A 19,287-nucleotide genomic window follows, 5' to 3' on the forward strand; every position below is an offset into this window, starting at 1 on the left:
AAAACTTCTAGAAAAATAAATAAAGTAGAAGATTAGGGTTGTGGGGGTTTTTTATAGGAAATTTACAGGAGGTCTTGAACAGTTTTAAAAACTTACAAAATACATTCAAGTGTGGAAAGTCACTTTACTGATAAAACAGCATTTCTTTATAATGTGTTTTCCCCCCAAACAGGATATCAAAGTGTACACATATCAAAAGCGTCATTCAGTCACGCCATCAGAACATATTGCTCTTCTCTGCTCCAAGAAACAGCACAAGCATTTTAAGTCAATCTAACTGCAGTATTCCAGAAGAGCAAACCAACATAAAAAAAGTGATTAACATGGACAATACAGGGAATAAATACACAAAACAGAAGATCTACCAAGTCTTCGGTAGCCACAAGTTGGTATTTGAAAGTGCTTAGCTCTTCAGCTGGCTTTGTTTCACTGATCTGCTGTATGTTAGTGATTTGGTACCAAAGAGCAGAAAGTGGCCGTTTTAACTCCTGGTCACAGTTTAGAGAATAAACATGTTCAACTTATAAACGGCCAATGTAAATTTAAGATATTACAGCAGAGTCAGGAGCAGGGAACGCTAAACCAGCCTCGATGATTCTGCAGTGAATAAACCAAATACAAAGCATTTGCAGGTTCTCTTCTGCAGACTTCACCTCGGAAGTGGTAACGAGCAGCACAGAGCTGCGACACACCTAACTTCTCCAGCTAGTCTCGAAGAGAACTTTTATCTGCACAATTATTCAGCTGTAAAATCACTGATTCAATTTAGTAGATGTATTATCACTTAGTATGCTCCATAAACATTGGTATGCTCCATAAAAACACTTTGGGAAACAGCATTTTCAGTTAGAAAGAGCAACACCTAATTATGGGAGCACTGAAGCACTAGAACAAGACGAGAGAAATAGGCAGCACATGACTAACACTTCTGCCTAGACAGAAGTAATTAGCCTCTAAATGATTCGTCCCCCTCCCCCCCCAAATCCCGGCATACACATCAAGTCCAATTCCAACTATACATTTTACAAAGGAAGTAAGAGTATACACTGGGTTTATACATCCAGACCAGTTAGTAAGCTTTCAAATAATGTTTCATCTAGTTAAAAAGAAAAAAAAAATTAATTGCAGAAGTCAGATTTAAAAGCAGCAAAGCAGCCTGTATTTGAATAGCATGAACATAAGTGATAGGAATAACATTTGACTGCAGCATTGCTGCAGATACTCTAAACCTTCCACTCAGGCTAGAAAAAACTTAATAACCACTATATAAATTAAAATTTAGAGCAAAACAGCCAATAAATATTTATTCCCATAACAAGCTTATCAGGTACAGGTAAACGTGTGTGTTCTGGTGACTGTCTTCAAAATTCAACAGCCAAATGTTACAGTTGCACCCTTTACTATATTTTAAGGGTCAAAACCTACTTCCTGTGTGTAAAGCAGGTCTGTAATACTACTTATGTAAGCAACAGCAAATTAAAAAGAAGCATACCACACCAGTGACACAGTCCAAGAGTGCTGTATCAGTAACAGGCAAATTGAAAGTTAAGCTTTCTTTTCAAACTTGTAGAACAAACACAATTACATGAGCCTCTCATACTATGTTAAGACAAACTGCAATTAAATAGGCCAATTCTTTCTTCACCACATACAGAAATAACAATGTATTTACAGTATTTACAATTTTCAAAGAATTTTGGACTTCACACATTGTTTTGCAACAATTCATATTCTTCAAGTTGAAAAACAGTTACACAGTAGCTTTAGGCACTATTCAAAACATAAAACAGTTTATGTGGTGAGTCAGGTTACTAATTCTAACTTACTGATGTAAAGACTAGAGTGCCTTAAAAGGAAATAAAACCACCCATTTCACCTAAATATCATGCTATCCCATTATTTGTGGGATATTATGTGATAATATCACATAATCTACAGATGTTTTATGCAGATGAGATATTGTTTATTTTCACAGTTTTCCGATTTAAGTAATAAAAACAAGGGAGCTGCAGTCCTAACTCCTTTGTGTATTCAGGCTGCTGCTTTCATTGCAACAATATTAAGATCAGAGACACAAGTTCCTCTCATATGTATTTTCAGTTACAAGCAAGTATAATCTTCTATATATAACTCAGTTTTAATTTTTTTTGCCCAGCTTAAAATAGAAACGTACCACTTTGAAATAAAACATGCTGATACGCAGATTTACTCTAAGTTCCACGTTAAGATGGGCAATCTTCTAACCTGTAGTCTTGGAAACTAAAGCAGTTTAAAGAGTTTTAACTTTAAAGTTAGAGCAAGATTTTAAAAACTCATTAAAGGTAATATTAAAAAAAAAAAGAAAACTATAGTTGAACTCTGCATGAGAGGAAAATACTATTTGTGTTCAGAGCATTTCTCCATCCAAGTTCACAATAATCAAAGTACCTGTTCTGAATACTACTACTGAAAAGAAAATTGAAGGCCTCACAGCAAAACACACTTTCAGTGCCACTTTTTTATTACAATGTTTCCTGAAAAGAAAACAGGAATTTAAAACTTGGTTGAAGATGGGAAAAAATAGTCCATCCTTCATAGCAACACAATTAACAGTTAAAACAGACAGAAATGTTAACTGATTTCTTGAACTGCAAGACTTCAAAAGAAAGATAATCAATTTGAAGTCCTTTACATGCATTTAGCAGAGCTCTGAATCATTCAGTATTCCTCACCTATGAATCAATGTATATTAACCACAACCAAATTCTGAGAAGCTTAAGTCAAAAGGAAACCTGAAGATATTTAATCCTTCCAATTTTTCCATACCAAGGAAGGTAACATTAGCTTTTCAATAGATAATTTTTTGAGAGATTACACACCCAGGAGCTATATTTGCTACTCTCACAAACAGCAGAAATCATTGTCAATCCTTCCTAGCTTCTTACAACCAACTGAAAGTAAGTAACTTCGAGAATTCTATATACATGTCAATAAACATCTTCAAAAGAGGGAAGATGCTACTGTAAAAACAGATTTTTTCAAGTTGAAGCAATTACACATTTGGTCAGAATTGTAAATTAAGAGGAGTATGAGTTCAAATAGTAGAGTTTCAGCATTCAATATTACATACAAAAAGTCTGTAAGTGGCAGCATTGCTGCATGTAAGGCATTTTAGGAATGATACCAACACAGCTTATTGCCTTCAGCATTTCAATAGGTTCAACTAACATCAGCAACCTCTTATATTTTAAGATTGTTTACTACTAAAACCATGGCCATTGGGATCGATGCAGAGACATCCGCAGAGCTTCCATGACGACAGATGTAACAGGAAGAGTGAGCCTTTCCCAGGCTTGGAGAATGACTGTCTATACAGCTAACTTCAATATGCCAAAGGAAAGAGGTCACTTTCCATAGCCAGCGCTCACTAACTGGCCCAGTCCTGAAAGCGGAAACAGTCACTCGCAATCTTCCACACTGTGTTGGTAGGTGTGGCCTGTGCTGTCAGCAAGAAATTCTGATTGAAGTAGCGCTGCTTGTTGCCATCAAATTTTACTGTCCCACATGTCACCACGAGGACTGTCGTCTGGCTTTGAGTAGCTTGCTCTTCACAAGGAAAAAAAGTATATAAAAAACCCAGCAACCCAAAGACTAATAGCTAAGGAAGTAGGTACATAAAAGTTTCATTTAATTCTATTTATATTAGTTACAGGCTACGACATAGTTATACATCCATGAAAAATACAGTTTTATTGCATGATTTCTACACAGACAATCATTTATTCATTTGCAAGCACTGCTTTTTTAGTGGCTTTTGTATTTTCAACACATGCTGCTCATTCTAGAGCACTATGAAAAGCCCCTGGGTTTTTGCTTGGAATAAGCTCTCATTATTTGATATATTTAGCAAGTTGCATATACTTTTTTCTCTTCTGTTAGAGCCTGTATTCTTTTCACAGCAGAGCAAAGCAAACAGGCTTGACCACAGTTTTTTTTCCTTGCTTATATTCCCAAAATATTTATTAGAAGTCATTTATTAACTTTTCAATTACATAAGCATTTATCTGGAAGTTGTAAATTAGAAATCAAAAGAATTTAGCATGTATTTTATCTATTTTAAATATTAAGAAACGAACATACAGAAAGGTTAATGATTCATTCCACATTACACTGCAGGTCAGTATCAGAAGCTATACTAGAGATCTCTTGATTCTCAGGCCTCATCAAGGACAATGTAATTTGATAAGGCACATTTTTTTCAATACATGAAAGTGTCACATCTGAGCCTTAAAACAACATCTGAGAACACATCTGGTCTTAATAAGAAATTTGCTTAAAGATTTTCCTAGACAGGTGGAACAGCGTGCAATTGCTGCATGTCTTGATTTATGCTTTATTTATGCACAGCTTTACATTTCAACCAAATTTTGTATTTTATATAAGTGTGTCCCCGAAGACAAATATTGAGCACTATTATAGTTCCTGTTCACTTTCAACAGTTACAAAGAGAATTAAAAAACAAAAAATAAACTAAATTATACAACAACCTTACCGTGAACAGGTTGGCAGTCCAGTACATTAACCTGGAATTCGCTAGATGGCAACATTTCAAAAAATTCATTCAATGCTTCTTGCCCAGACACTGCATTACCATTCCAGACTAATGTTGCTTTGTCCAAATAGAGTCTAGTCAAAACCTGAGGGATTATGAACATACATATTTGGGGGAAATGTATAAAAACATACAATGCACAACATTAGGATTCAAAGAATACTGTTTTGCGTTACTCATTTCTTCTGCACCTTAAATAGCGTCCTCCTCAAATATCAGCTCCATTAACAATTAGTGCCCCTGACTAAGAATTCAAACTAATAACTAAAACATGTTTTACTTTATTACTTAGCATAGTGACTAATATGCCTCCAAGTTTATATACTGATGAGATCCCTTTCACAAAGCCAGTGATAGAGCTGTACTACTTAATGACAAAAGGATACTGCTGCCTTTCCATGTTTATCCCTAAAATCTTTTTCTGTGTGTGTGCGCGCGTGCAAAACAGACTGCTGAGCCAATAAAGTCTAATTTCAGGTAAAAAGTAAAAGTGAACAAGACCAGAAACAGTGGAAACTTACAAGAGAACAGATATCTGCAGCAGCAAACCACAATTTCGCCAGTATTTCCTAAGCTGTAAACAGCTGAGTAACTGCATAGCTCTCCCTCAAGATGTTGCTACATCTCTGCCTAACCTGCTTATCTGCAATGTGACTAAGGAGTAACATCCAACTGGTGACACTTTCATGTAATCTAGAATTTATTAAATCACAGCTATAATATCTTAAAAATCCCAAAGAACAGTCGGTTTTCATAACTGTCCTCTGGTGTGCAAGTATTTATTACACGATACCAACCACATCAACGTGGTCCATGAAGACTTTCAAAGTGAGATAGAGTTCTTTCCACTTTATCCTTAGGCACTTCTAAAGACTCACAGACTCTTTACTGTAAGAGAAGGCAAAACTACTAGTAAGAAAAAGTTTGGCAAAAAATAAGCTAAAAAAGGAAGCGTGGAGACAAATAAAACAAGTTTTATCTGCTCACAATGGCCAAACCCTGTACCTTTAAAAGGCAGTTGGACACAAACTGAACTATGACTGTGAATAAATCTGAGGCACTTTCGAAAAGGGTCTTCTTTACAACAATGTTGCATGAAGAATTCTCTACAGAGCACGTCTAAGAAAGAGAGATCTCAACTTTGCCAATACAATAGGCAGGAACCAACTTTCAGATGCTTCCAAGCCAACATTATTTAGAAAAGCAAGGAAAAACACAGGAGAAGGTGCAATTTTGACTATTATCAAAATATCTACATACCCTTCTTCTTTTGTCCATTGTCTCATAATAAATGTTGACAAATTCTTCAGCAGCTCTGCAAGCTTGATCCACATAGGTTTTGAAATCCTGGAGAGAAGAAACCATACAAAATTACATATTATATACATTAAGCAATTTTATGCAACTAGTCATCTAAGCAGGTTTTCAGCTAGTGAACTACCCTTTTGTAGCTCACCAAAGTCATCATCTCTTTTCCATCCTCACTAAAAGATAATGCCAAACAATGTTGAAAATGATTTCAAATTCCTCTTTGCTTGCTGGAGACACCAGCTTTTAGTAATGTGCCAGCTTTAGGATTCATCTTTGAATGTTGATTTATTTACTGTATTTGTATTAGAAGTATTCACTGGGCTATGACTGGCTGTAAGTGGAGTGAACACAGAAGCATTCAGTGCAAATATCTGTTGCTCCAATGGTTATGCTGTTCCGAAATAAAGTTTTAAGGAAATAAGATTTATTCAAGCTTTTTCTGAACAGTATTTAAAAGCCTATCACACTGCCACCATAGTCTCTCTCTCTTTTTTTTTTTTTCTTTTTTTTTTTTGTTAAACACCTTAAAATAAAGAGAGCAAGAGACAGAACTGGACATACTCCAGTATCAGTCACTCCAGTGCTATATCTAAAAGTGAAAAACAAACACTTTTGCTTACATCTCATTATTTGCCTTATTCCTTGCCATATATTTACTTTTATCCATCCAAAGGTACCAGACTTTGTTGTCATATCACTGCACTGGGAACTCATTCAGTTATTTGTTCACTTTATTTGTTTGGCCCTTGATCTCTTACAGACCCTGAACTGTGACATCCGGAAAGCAGCGATTCTGAATTTCCTGTCGTAGATATATAACTTTGCATTTGGATCTACTACAATACTTTGTTTAAAACATTATCAGTTATCATTATTCTATTTCAGCATTATATTCTCAATATTTACAACTCAATCAGTATTCACAATTTAACTATTTACATTTTCTTGGCAGTCTTTAATGAATATACACTGAGACTACCACTAACTCCTACAAGAAACATTTCTATTCAAAGAAACTTCCATACTCCAAAACACTAATCAGCCTGTCAAATAATCACTGCTTACTCCATAACGACATACACTTTCATGTTAACTATATACAACTATTTTGACCTCTCTCTGTAAGGACATGAGCATGCTCTTCATCTTTCTATCTCCTCCAACAACTTCTGAGCGCACTGGCCGATTCCAAGCAAATATGACGAAGTAGTCTTAAAGACACTGTATGCCAACGAGTTCTGAGAGTAACTCTTTGGCACTAGGAGACAGTATTAACCTGGGCTAAGAGAATGGTAACTGTAACTCAGTTTGTTACTTATCTAGAGTACATGGCTGTTACTTCTCAACCAGCAGGCACACGCCTGCGTGCGCGCGCGCACACACACACACACACACACACACACACACACACACAAAGACGTGCATACATGCTTTCTAACCAGCAGCCAAACACACTGCCCATTATCCAGCTGAACAGACTGACCATGTCTGAGGGCGAACATGAGAGAAACACTAGAAGGAGACTGGAATGAGCTACTAGGTAACTGGCAATTTAAGTCAATAGGAAAATAAGCTTTGTTAGTTTTGACACTCGGGACAACTTCTTTTTAACCATAGAACTGAATATATTTTAAAATTCAGAGAATAATTTAGGTTGGAAGAAACCTCTGCAGATCACCTGGCCCAAAGCCCTGCTCAAAGCAGGACCCACTCCAAAGCTCGATCTGACTTCAAATTTAGATCTGGTTACTCTTGCAGTGCAATCCGGTTGCTTAGGATCGTATCTCCAGTCAAGTTTTGAACATCTCTAAGAATGGCGATTTCGCAATCCTTTCGGCACCTATCTGAATGTTTTCACCACCTCACCGGGGAATCTCTTTTTCCTAACGTTTAATAGAAATTAAATACTTTTTTTTTTTGTAAACCCGAGGGCTCCGCTGACGATCTCGCGCAGCGTGCTCGTTCCGCCACCCCCCACAACGAAAGCGCCCCGCGGGGCTGCGGCCACGGACCCCTCCGCACAACGGCCGCGCTGGCGAGGGGCGCCGCGGAGGCTGAAGGTCCGCCCGGACCCAGGCAGCCCCGCGGGCAGCAGGCCGGGGACCGCGAGGCTGCGCCGAGAGGGAGCCTCGCGGCCGCTCCCCGCGCCTCGGCTGCCCCAGCGGCTCGGGGCACTCACCACGGAGGCGGCCATGCGGAGGCGAGGCGGGGAGGCGGCGGCCCCTCCGCGGCGGCGAGGCGGGCGGGCGGGCGCTCTGGCGAGAGGGACGGCGCCGGATGTGCGCCGCGCTCAACGGCCCGGCTCTTCCGGCCGCGCGCCGGTGCCGCGCGAAATGGCCGCCGGCGGGGGCGCCGCACCGCGCCGGGCCAACGCGGCTCGGCTCAGCTCAGCGCAGCGCGGCGCGGCGCCCCCGTCGGCGGCCATTTCGCGCGGCACCGGGGGCCGCGCCGGCCTCCGCAAGCGCCGTGCTCGGGCGTCAGCGCGCCCAGGCCGCGGAGCCGGTTGCCCGCAGGTCTGCCTTACCTTGGAGGCTGCTTTTAGTAGCACTCTAGCCTCAAAAGCACAGAGGCATCCAGCGCGCGCCAATGAAAAGGAAGGGAACAAATCGGCGGCCTAGCTGTGCTGCTCGGGGCTAGCGGAGAGGTGCGCCTTAGACTGTGTTTCATCCATCTGTACGGCATTTGCGCTGTTTCGTTCCCTGAGACCCTGACCCTCTTTTTATGATTTTTTCTTTGCTTATTGTTACATCCCGTTCTCCGTATTTTGCTTTTAAAACACTTTGCAATGAGGAGAAGGCACTGTCGGCACAGAAGCCATCTCTAACACGCCGGTGGCAGACGCTGCACTGCCAATACACCGTTACCTCTGTCACGGAGGGAGCCACGAGTACAAAAGCAGGCAGCGCCGCTGCGCTCTGTGCCACTGCCTCTCCCTCTCACGCCGTCCGGCTGCGCACATAACCCAGCGTAGCGGCGGGATGCTAATGCCAGCAATAGTCCTGCCCTGTCCTCCAACGTGGGGACGCTCCCAGCCGCTTGCCCAGCACAGAAGCTGGAGATCCAGGACTGCTCAGAGGCACATCGGACACTTTAGCAGCTGCAGTTGTTTTAAAGAAGAGTTGAAGAGCAGAGCAATTTAGGGTTGTTTGCTTTAAAATCTCGAGGTGATAAATGGAGGTACGAATTAGCAGCAGGGAATTTAGACTGACATAATTTGCTCCTCTTTGTCACTTGTGAACTTAAAATTCACAGCTTCTTAAATAAATGCAAGAGATAATGTACTTCATTTTCACAGATTTCACACAATAGCTGTTGTTTTCCTTTTAGAGAGGCTGCACATGAACTTTTTCTCGGGCAGTGCCAGGTGAAGCAGCCGCTGCCCTCCTTGCTGTACCGGCGTACCTGTTCATGGAACTGGCAAACTGATTCCCATTTTCTTTACTGCATAATTTTTCAGGAAGATCAATTCACCAGTCTGATTCAGTGCACAACTCCAAGACAGAGAGGGTGACAGAAAGACAGGAACAGCCAAGGTTGAAAGAGGAGTATGGCGTCTACTTCAGCCAACCTAAGGTTCAGCATTGATCCAGATTTTATCTCAGTAAATGCCATTTCAAACATTTGCTAGCAAGTCAAGCAACACTTCATACAATTCATTTAGGAAGTCTGCTTTCATAAACCCAAGTTTGCACTACATAAATAGTACCTTGTTAAAATGCTGCTCCAAAAACATCTGTTCTTCAAGAGTTTAGCACCAAATTGTTCTCCCTGTTGGCCCAGTTGCATGTAAGTGCCATGGATAGATAGATACATATGCAAGCCAGAAAGACCTATTTTCTATACATGGGCTCATTAAACATGTTTTCCTTTGGACCGTTTCTAAGGAAGTGACTCCTCCTTCAGTCACCTCCAACTCATGGTTTGGGAATTTACTGGCTCCTTGACAGACTGCAAGAAAAAGGCTGGCTTCTTTCTACCCCAACATATATGTAAGTAGGCCAGACAGTCATAACACAAACACTGCACGTTGTACGCTTTGGCAATATGGTGATTCAAGCTTAGAATACAGCACAGTGATCACCTACTAAACTCAGTGTACTGTCCCACTGATGACAGATATTTCCCAGAACTGTTTGCTTAGGCCTGGTTTGAGTTCTTCTGGCAGCTTCCGACTCACCTATGCAGCTGCAATGCCTTCAGGCTGTTACCTGCTCTCTGCCCTGAAGTAATTAAACTTGATTGTTCTGAGAAGTGTCTATAAATATTTCAAAGATTCCGATGGGTTATATGACAATGTGCATGTGTATTGCTGTATCATGACAAACTCCAGAAATAATTTAATGCATTCCATCTGGCAAAACACAATGGACCATAAATGCCTACATTAAAAGGAAGCAAAGGCACTCAGAATGTGTTATACTTTTGCACAGAAATATACAGTGTGCTTATTTCCCATTGGTGTTTCTGAGCAAGGGACACTGAAAAATACTTGTCTTTATCACTTTTTACAAAGGCTGCACAACTTTCTTGGTCTGCACACTTAACAAGCAGAGCATTAACATTCATTCTGCACATCTTTTCTGAAAATTCCTGTTTCACGGACTGGACTAACAGCAAAACAGATGTATCAAACTGAACATGTATTTATACTGGTGTCGATATATCTGTATCTTGGATAGATGTATCTTTTCAAAACTTAGTTTAATTTTTTAATGAGACTCATGCTTTGAGTTCTTCTTACCAGAAACTGTTGTATGCTAGTTGTCACCCGTGTTCATAATTTAGGTGACAGAACTACCTAAAGACTGACAAAGACATCAGCTAGCCCACTGAGCTAAGTACTACAGGGCTCACAAACAGATAATCCTTAACTCAAATAGCTTATAGTCATGGTTAATGCAGCAAGCAGCAGAAACAAAGCAGCAGGTAGAAAATGATACAACACTGACACAAGCCTGTTTTTGCAAATACTACATATGTATGCAGCAGAACCCATTACGTACATGGTACTGTGCCCCCTGTCATAAAAAATCCCTTCCCTATTAGCATTTCTAGCTCAGCCTCAGTATTAGAATGATGAAGTGCCTAACAGACGTTCAGTGTCAATCTCATTTTGACAGCATAGTCAGCAACACCTGACTAGTTTCTATTAGCAGTTAAAATAGCTTATGAGAGCTGGAACAGAACAGCAGCCTCAGGAAACATCATTTTAAATCAATTCAAGGTTACAAGCAAAGCCATTTTACTTACTTGAGTTTACTGTCTTGGAATGACCGGCCATTGGGGAAAAAAAAGAAACCAGAACTGTAGTTTTATACTGTTTGTAACATGTGCAAGGGTGATCAGGCAATTAGTTATGTGCAGAGCTCATTTTACTTTCCTTCATGTAGGACAGTCTGGTGGAGACAGCATCATTCACATCAGTCTATATGAAAACAATCTATAGACAAACACAAAAGAATAGCATTTCTTCCCTCTGCATCTAAAACTTGGTTATTGTGAAGGTCTGAAAATATTCAAGCACAGAATAGCCTGGAGCACAACAGAACTTATGTGGCTCTATTGTGGCACTTAATTATAATTAATTCAGTAATTTTTTCATACTTTCTGTAACGTTAGTATTAGCATGGTGAAGTAACATTGATCTTGTCCTGGGAGAAAGAGCTTGGACATCCGATGGCCTACTTTGCAGTGCCTTCCAGCTATATGAAATAATTCACCAGTGTTTTCATAAAGAAAGAAGTGAGTTTGGGTACTTCAACATCTTCCAGAGAGTTGGGAAAAAGTTCTAGAAGTCTTACATGTTACTGTACAAGTGGTTAATGTTATTTAAATCATCTACATGTTAATTTGTGAATGCAAACAAGGACAAAGATGCCTTATAAACCCTGGCAAATAACCGGGGTGGAGAATTGCACACGTTACCATAATAATTGCACTTGCTATCACAGACAACATGGTCATGTATGTCCTGTATCACATTGTGTCTGGAAGACTGTGGATGTAAAACTAGAAGGTCAATGTACGAGCACTTAGCCCTTAAGTTTCTATCTATTTTAGCACTCTTAGGTGCTTTTCCCATGTGCAACGTTTTTCCACGGCTGCTGTTATTCCTGGGAGTGACTTTCCACAGAAGTCTCCAGGCTGCGGTACCGGCAGGGAGCCGGCAGGGCGCAGAGCGACCAAAGCTCCAGTGCTCCCGTCGCAGGGACTGAGACGGGCAATTGCACAAAAGCAGCTTGCTCTGTTTTCCTGGAACAGGTTGAGCTGTAAGGCCAGCTAATTAAATTTTTATAACGCTGTGAATAATAGGAAAAGACCTGAGTTCAAAGGAATCTGCAGTCCATTTGGTACTGGAATATTCTGTTTATGACTCAGACCACATTCCAGAAGAGCATCTTGTGGCCAAAAAGCGTCTGTGCTGGTTTCTCTTAATAAGAACTGTAAGATCAAGTTTAATAAAATCACCCTCTGGAGAAATATATACTGTATAGTGAGGCAACCACATTCCTCCAGGACCCAAATCCCTCAGCACATATATTGATGTATAAAATAAAAATGGCTAAGAAGGGCTGTGATTTCATTATATGGATGGCAATATTGCTCAACAGAATAGGTTAGAGATATTTCTTTATTCTGTTGGTACAGTTCTTGTCTATTCGAATTCCTAGACACTACGGTATCAGAAACACAGACTTCTCAAGTTTCTCCTCTTCCCGTGTATGAGAACGTATTTCACCCTGTTACATCAGAGGACCATTACAGAAGCACTAAGGCACATGACGAAGGACTCTTCTCAGCAGTAGCTTGCAGCAGAGGGAAGCCACCTTAGCAGGGCTCTTCCCAGGGTATGATCTCTTTCCTGACACTGCCATATCACTGCTGGCAGCACTGTGCTGCGGTCTGTTTGCACTTCTGTGGATCCTATGCACCAGGTGCACCTGCTCGAGCCTGTGTGGTCATGGAGCAACAGTGAAACTGTGTCACTACAATGCATAAACATGAGGCCTAACTACAGAGGAGATCACACAAGGATCAACTACATGAGTCTCATACCTAAGGCACAAAACTCAGGAGGTCTGCAAATAATTAATAAAGATGATGTGGAGCTGACTGTGAAGAAATCACATACTGAAGGTGATAAACACTCTGGGAATGGAGAGCTGCATCTGTGATAGGGCTGCCTGAGAGAGGATTAAGTTTGGGTCAGGCCATATGAGGCTGTGCCCTTTAGTATACTGAATCACAGCCAGCAGTGTCAGCTGTATACTGATTCGTCATTGCTGTGTAGGAGTTGCATCACTAAGAAACAACATATCCTGCTGGATTAACAATTTCACAATGAAGATTACTTAATACAGAAATTAAAAAGTCCTGTAATTTAAAATCTTATCCACCTTAGGCTAAGGAAAGAGTTAAACGAAAGAGTTAAATCTGGCTTCTGCCTGGTTTTCCAATATATACATGGTTTTGTGCTTCTTTGTTAGATAGCCTCAAGCCTCTCATTCTGTCACTACATCACCATATTATTTATTTGCCACACAAAACAATGGAAATAAGATAAATGCCTGTAAAAGCATCACCTCTTCATTTACTCACTGTGAAAGCTGGAAGAGAAACAGATTTAATTGTTGGCAGACTGTGCAAAGTTCTCTATTACTTTCCAACACGTTAAAATAGGGATCTGAGGAAAAGATTTTTTTTTAACTCATTTATCTATGGCTGCTTCAACAAAAGAAATATTGTATAAAGGATTAAATCAGAAATATTAGAAACTGAAGTAGCTAATTAGATCGCAAGCCTTCCTTCTACCAGGATAGGATTTTTCTCATTCACAAATACTTTAGAAAGTGGGATCACGATAGTTTCTTTAGTGTCAGTTAATCAGAGGAACACTCCTCCAGCAGGATTCACTGCGGACTCTCTCCTGGTAGTTAGGGAGGTAGATCATTTGAAGGTCCTCTATGCCTGTCCCCTCCCTTCATTAGCACTGGTCACTATTCAGTGAAGCAATGTGTCAAAGAGAAGCTGCATTAAAAAATGGATGTGAAATTCATTCTCAGCTACTTTTGAAAATGAAATTTTGGATATCATTTTAGCATAATGACTGCTTATTGGGATCAGTTAATCAGGAAATACAAGAAGGAGGCAACTTTTGCAAGCAGTATGGAAGACCTGGTTCAAAATATTACTGTGAGAGAGCCACTCAGTTGCTCACAGCAGTGGCCACAATGTCAGGTCCAAACTCCTACTCAGAATAACAAAGACCAAAAAATTTTACACACCATGGTGTGTAAAACATTAAAAAAATATATGATCAGCAAGAAATGTAAAATGCTTGCACATGGTGTGGAAACTGCTTAAAGACATACTAGAAATATGAGATACTCAGAACAGATGCATACCACTTATCAGAAATGCTTTAAAAAAGATAAAAAAGTCTAGCATGCTTAAGTAACAGGGCAGGGTAGAGAATCAGAACATCTTTCAAAAATGGAAGCTGGGTCCAAATGAAGAAAATAGAAAAGAAACATGAACTTCAGCAAATAAAATTTAAAAATGATGTATAGCAAATCAAGAATGGTTCTGAGAAACATTTTACTGAAGGCAGACACTCTGTGAATAAAAATCCTCTCTCATACACATTAAAAGCAAGAAGTCTTGCCAGAAAATCTGTAAGGCCAGTACGCATTCAGTGTGTGACAAAGGAAGAAAAGGCTGTAGTAGAAAAGCTAAACAAACTCTTCACATCTTTGATCACCATGAAGTACCTTATATTAGAACACTTCTTCACAGGGAATGAAATGGAGGATCTGCCATAAAGTGAAATGTCAGTACAAAAGGTTTTAGAACAAATCCATAAAACGAACAGTAACAAACTGCCAAGGTATATGCCAAGTTATGTGCTCCTAAAGAACATACTAATACACAGTATGGAATCTGTCATTTACAACACATTCTGTACTCTAGGACTGGAAGGTGGCAAATGTGATGCCAATTTTCTAAAACGACTCCAAGTCGGATCAAGGGAACTATAAACGAGTAAATCTGTCGTCCATCCTAGCCAAATTTGTAGAAACTATAATAAAGAAAAGAATTGGTAGCTACTTGGACAAACACAACATATTAGGGTAGACTCAACATGGTTCTTTAGTGAGAAGCTATGCTTCACAAATCTATTAGTTTTTCAAAAGAGTCAATAATTATGTGGAGGTAAAGAGCCTTGCTAGCGAACAATGCTTCCTCCAGAAAATATTTTCCTGTAACAATTTCAGATTTTGCTAATACATAATTCTAGAATTATCATACTTTTTATTATCATAATTTCAGTATTTCATAATTTCAATAGGATCATAATTTCAGTAGTTTTGATATGGAATATTTTAGTGAAATGCACACCTCCCACTACCAATCCAAATTATGTGACTGGAATAATGAGACTTCCTGCTTACTTCCCCTCACTTCTTTACCCAACTCAACTGTTAGGACTTGTCCTAGTGTTTTTGCTGGCTACTTTGCTGATTGGGCAAAATTAGACTTCCAAAACACTCACTTGACTCTCACTCCCTGAAGATACATTTCCTTTACTTAGAAAATATCATTTGTAGTGGAAACAAAATAGCCAATCTGAACCATACCAAGATGTTCAGTTGCTTTCCATGGAGCAAGCCTTTGGTTTGGGGGTCTAGGACTTAAGAGTATCCTTATGAGTAGACACTTTGTGTTGAAAAAACTATAACGGTACTCTATATTGCACAAATATATGCCTAAATATGCATTTTGATTTAGTTCAAGTAACAACCAGTTATAAGTCATACTTTCTCCTCAAAAGCCCAGCTATTCCTAGCAGTTTCTTAGCCTTTATCTCTAGTACCCAAAATCAATTTACCCATGCTCACCACCCTTTTATATCCTGGAAAGAACTTAAAAGACACAGATGCTAGACTGACTCAGCAGTAATGCCACTGAAGTCCCCTACAGAGTCCAAGCAGTTACACTGAGATGACTCATCAAAATACCTTTCCATCTGAAGATGGTTCCTAGAATATGCAGTTCCACTACACCCACTTACCATATGGAAGGGGAATTAATTTTAAATCAGTTTAGATCTTACAGACCAAATTATCCCAGTACAAGCAAAAAGTGTAACCTTGTTGAAATAGCTGGGATCAACTATTACAACTGTGAGGTGAATTTAGCTATATGAGGTATTTTTGATTCTTTATAATGCTAACCTTTAAAATTATTATTTGCTGGAAAGCTTCCCAAGTAGCTGATACTAACAGCAATGAATAAAAGCTGTAATCACAATTAAATGGCAAATAGGTGACGTGCGTATAGCACAAACACCTATATGGAGATAGGAGGTAATTCTCGGATGTGACTGCTTCATAATTTTAGTCACGTTTAGTCAAAATATCATAACTAAATGGTACTTAGAAGAAGGAACATACTTGCCTTTCAAAAACACATTAAGCTTGATATTCAGCCATCTGGGTCAGCCCAGATTTTCTTTTGTTTCATCAGGTGATGCTCTGTTAATTAAAATTGATAGCAAAGCTCGAGATGATTTCAGAATCCCTGCCAAAAAGGCATAGATTTTTATTTTAAATTATCTTGATACTGGGAGAATACTTTATTGGTCACAGAATGAAAGTATAATTCAATCTCCAGCAAAACAAAAAGAATCCACATTTTTCCCATGGAATCTCTCCATGACAATTATCTATACTTCCATTCATACCTATGCAAAAGAGAAGCCGAACTGCATACTGCTAGGCTACTTTTCAAACTTGTACTGTGCAAGTAACTCTGAGTTTTCTGTAAAGACTCCAATAACAGACTAAGAACAGGTCCATCTGTCCTGATTACTCAAGTTGAAATGTGTAGTCCTTAGTTTGCAAATAATCTTGCTGGACTCAGATTAACACGTTTGTAATTTCCATGGTTTTATAATTTATTCTCCTTTAAGGTTACATAATTAGTACTGACAAATCTGAAATGGAATATTCTCTATTTAAAAAAAACAACTACAATGCTTTCTAATTTACTGATTCAGAATATATGTAACGTATACTCAAATCATAATATTACATACTCAAACTCTGAAGGTTCAAAATCTCCCTGCTGGGTTGTACAACACTATAGCTTCTCTACTGAAATAAATAAGTAGAGTCCAAAGAAACGATCCAAGGCCTATGTCCGTGATCAAAATTAAACTGGTAGGTTCACTCTCTTATTATTAGGTTTACAGGCCTTCACTGACTGCACAGCACATACAGCATCTGTGTTAACAATGTCCAACCACAGTTCAAAGATTTCTCAGGCACAGTAATGTTTACCAGAAGGAATCCCTCAAGGTCAGTGATTCACACAGCACTGCAACCTTCAAGCTGGTAAAGCAGTATGTTTAAAGACTCTCGTGCAGTGTAAAGGTAATATACGCTATCTCTAAGACCTTGAATCTTTTGAAATGCTGAATAGTTCTTGTGAAACGCTGTGCTCTGAACTTTCGTAAAAGCTACCAAAATGCATAAATAATGTTAGTCACATGCCTAGAAGTTCAAGGAACTATATCCTAACACAAGGCAAGCAATTGACGTTAGCCGCATCCAGACAGGTTCTGAGTAATGTGATGCCTCTGAAGCCAGATCCTGACTCAGTGTCTGAGGGTTTTACCTGAGCAAGGGCTGAATGAGAACTCAAGGATATGTCTGTTCATTTCAGTGGGAACTGGGAGCAGATCTCAGGTGTTCAGTGCTTTCATACTATGACCTATATACTGGATAGGAAAATATTGCTAAAACTGGAGTCTGGATTTGTTAAACCACAGTGGGTTTAAAGGAGGGCTGGTTTGGCTAGTTCATTCTCAGCAAAAAAGGCATGTTACTCTGGATAGACCCAGGCAGAACCTGTGTTTGTTAGAATCCCATGGGGACTCTGGACTATGCACTCACTGCTCCACCTCAAATTCCTGTCATACCAGAGCTGGAGGAATGTAATGACTCTTACCCTGATAAACACCTCTCTTGTTTTTTAAAGAAAAACAGGACTTGCTATGTACTGAACTGATAATAGTACCAGTAAGTCTCACAGACCCACAAGGATACGGTGAGATAAACTACAAATAGGTATTGAGATTTAATCCACATGAAAGCACTCCCACGTGGGGCAAAATTTTCAAAACAGGTCAATTCAAAGTGTCACTACAATGGGTAGGTAAAGGAATCTTAAAATGCTATGCATTAATTAAATAATGAAATAGTATATGATCTCTTATGAAAATCTGTTCTTGCATAATTAAACACCAGGTAAAAATAGTTATATAACAATAGACTCCAAGATGGTTAAATATAGCAACTTGATAGCTGAACTGTGTATATGTGTACACATACATATTCATATGTGTGTATATACTGGGGGAAGAGGCTTACAGCCTTACCTTTTAAGCTGATCATATAGTTCTGCTTGCACTTGTCCATTTATCTCAAAATTTTAGACTGAAATCCCAACGATGGCTTCAGCAGTATGTTGTATCGCTGTGCAAGCTCACGGTTATGTCCTGTATATACAAAACAGAAAACGTGGCAAATAGCTGTTATCCAGATATCTGGAGTATGAAATACCTGTACAGTGCCTTGCATCATCATACACATTAGCTGACTAGAGCGTTTTACAAGCATCAGTAGCAGCACATGAGCATGGTTTTCTTTAACTTGGGTGCAGCTGAACCAGCACAATCATTTCTCATCAGGGGACTGCAAGCATTGTAGCTACAATAGTTCAGCTAGTCCTTTTTCCTAACTCCATCTAGTACTGCTCAATTTTCACTAAAGCCTGGGAAAATGGCCTTTTTTGCCTCCAGTTCTCCCTTTACATAATTTGCCTTTACATAACCAGATCAAGTTTAGAGGAAAAATTCTGTATTTGCCTCATTCCCTTGGCAGATTGAAAGCTAATACTGGGAAGTATCTCCATTTTGGAGCACTAGTAAAGAAAGCCCAATTCTAGACCTCACCCTCATGTCTGTCCAGCTTAGAGTCAGAACAAGAAGACCAACCAGAAATGGCAGTAGCAGTCTGCTTCTCAAGCAGACTGAAAGAATCCGAGCTACAACTTCTAAACCTGTTCGAAATTACACTAGATGTCTACTAAAAAAAAAAAAAATCTGAAAATAAAATACTGTAAGAAAGACTTTTAGCTATCTCTGTCCCCTCCTTCTGTCCAGTGCAGAATATCAGATACTCATCCCTTTTGTGTTATATCTGTAAATCCTAAAAAGCCTGAGGGCTATTATCTATCTTCTCATCCCAAATGAACCAATTTACTCATAAATCACAGTACTGCCAACCTGCTTCTTGTTGGTGTGTTCCTGGAAACCTAGG

The 19,287-nt window shown here is 39.4% G+C and overlaps 1 protein-coding gene and 1 long non-coding RNA gene across 8 annotated transcripts in view; one reads left to right on the plus strand and one right to left on the minus strand.

The window, feature by feature from the left end:
• NXT2 (nuclear transport factor 2 like export factor 2) overlaps positions 1-18,364 on the minus strand; it is a 71,405-nt gene extending 53,041 nt beyond the window's left edge. For 4 of the 7 annotated variants that reach the window (XM_064518150.1, XM_064518151.1, XM_064518148.1 and 1 more), the window contains exons 1-3: positions 9,609-9,769; positions 5,852-5,938; positions 4,532-4,676 (exon numbers count right to left, since the gene is read on the minus strand). In XM_064518150.1, the coding sequence (XP_064374220.1) occupies positions 4,532-4,676; positions 5,852-5,938; positions 9,609-9,635 (259 nt within the window). In that variant the 5' untranslated portion in view covers positions 9,636-9,769. Of the gene's footprint in view, positions 1-110; positions 3,586-4,531; positions 4,677-5,851; positions 5,939-8,081; positions 8,227-9,608; positions 9,770-18,344 lie in introns of those variants that run through there. The other 3 variants (XM_026115750.2, XM_064518146.1, XM_064518147.1) reach the window with 3 other exon arrangements.
• LOC135329541 (uncharacterized) lies at positions 8,301-9,729 on the plus strand. The gene is made up of 2 exons (XR_010391010.1): positions 8,301-8,546; positions 9,230-9,729. It is a non-coding gene; the product is annotated as an uncharacterized LOC135329541 (long non-coding RNA).
• Positions 18,365-19,287: the final 923 nt, after the last annotated feature.

Source organism: Dromaius novaehollandiae, chromosome 11 (assembly GCF_036370855.1).
Source record: "Dromaius novaehollandiae isolate bDroNov1 chromosome 11, bDroNov1.hap1, whole genome shotgun sequence".
In the NCBI taxonomy this organism is placed as follows: Eukaryota; Metazoa; Chordata; class Aves; order Casuariiformes; family Dromaiidae; genus Dromaius; species Dromaius novaehollandiae.